Below are 935 nucleotides of genomic sequence, written 5' to 3'. Positions count from 1 at the left end.
GGGGGGACTAAAAACCATGAGAAATCATTCTTGCATTGTTGAGTCACGATCCTTATTAATTACCCCATCCAATGAGACGCCACCTACCTGGAATGCTGTCTTGAACGAAACTCTAACTTTCTTTCAGGCCTTCACATTTGGTACATAACCCGGCCAATGTTCGCGTTGGTGGCCTACGGATGGTACATTGTGGTCCCATTGGGTCCTTTCCTCTTCGATCCCGATTTCATGGGAGAGTTCCCGGGCAACTTTCTGAACCGTCAAGAGCTCGTCCACAAAGACGAAGAGAACCGCAACTCGATCTGTATGAGCGACACCGTGAGTACCGCCGAGACCATGCGGGCCTCCTCTTTGGATCCGGACTCCATGATGAGTAGCCCCCAGACACGGGTTGACGTGGAATCAGCGGGTCATCATAACCCAGGCCACGGATCGTCCAATGGAGGGCGGGCCTTTGAGAATCCCCTCCAATCATCCGACGGACCCGATGTGTCTCTCAGTCAGCAAGGCAGTTTTGTCAATCCCATTACACAACAAGGATCCCCAAGGAATTTGGCTCAGTCATCATCCATTGGGCGGGAATTTGAGAACCCCGCTTTGAACGAGACATCTTCATCCAAAGAGTATCATCAATCGTCTTTTATGATTTAAACAAAGGAAGGAAAAGTGCTGAAAAGTAGCGTGTATCTTGTTCATTCCACACCGTGTCAAAGCTTTTAGGAACGATTTTCTTTATTTGATGTACAACGTAAGGAACAACATTTGGAACAAGTGACATTCTTGATAGTAGCTAAGATCAGTACATTAATCCACTTTGAAGTCCATTAACTAATTTTTAATTAAAAAAAAAACCATATCACAAAAAAGTGCTCCTAGTTGCGGATTAGGTTGAAATTTCATCAGGAGCTATTGCTCAGATGGTTCAATGTTGCAAT

The 935-nt window shown here is 45.5% G+C and overlaps 1 protein-coding gene across 1 annotated transcript in view; it reads left to right on the top strand.

Moving 5' to 3' along the window:
- The window catches only part of LOC131885120 (uncharacterized), a 2,773-nt gene extending 1,916 nt beyond the window's left edge, over positions 1 to 857 (top strand). The window contains exon 2 of the mRNA XM_059233061.1: positions 128 to 857. Within this exon, the coding sequence (XP_059089044.1) occupies positions 128 to 651 (524 nt within the window). The 3' untranslated portion in view covers positions 652 to 857. The remainder of the gene's footprint in view (positions 1 to 127) is intronic.
- The last annotated feature ends 78 nt before the right edge of the window (positions 858 to 935 follow it).

Source organism: Tigriopus californicus, chromosome 8 (genome assembly GCF_007210705.1).
Source record: "Tigriopus californicus strain San Diego chromosome 8, Tcal_SD_v2.1, whole genome shotgun sequence".
NCBI classification, from domain to species: Eukaryota; Metazoa; Arthropoda; class Copepoda; order Harpacticoida; family Harpacticidae; genus Tigriopus; species Tigriopus californicus.
The sequence above is the reverse complement of the archived record's forward strand: the minus strand, read 5'-3'. Positions and strand labels throughout refer to the sequence as shown.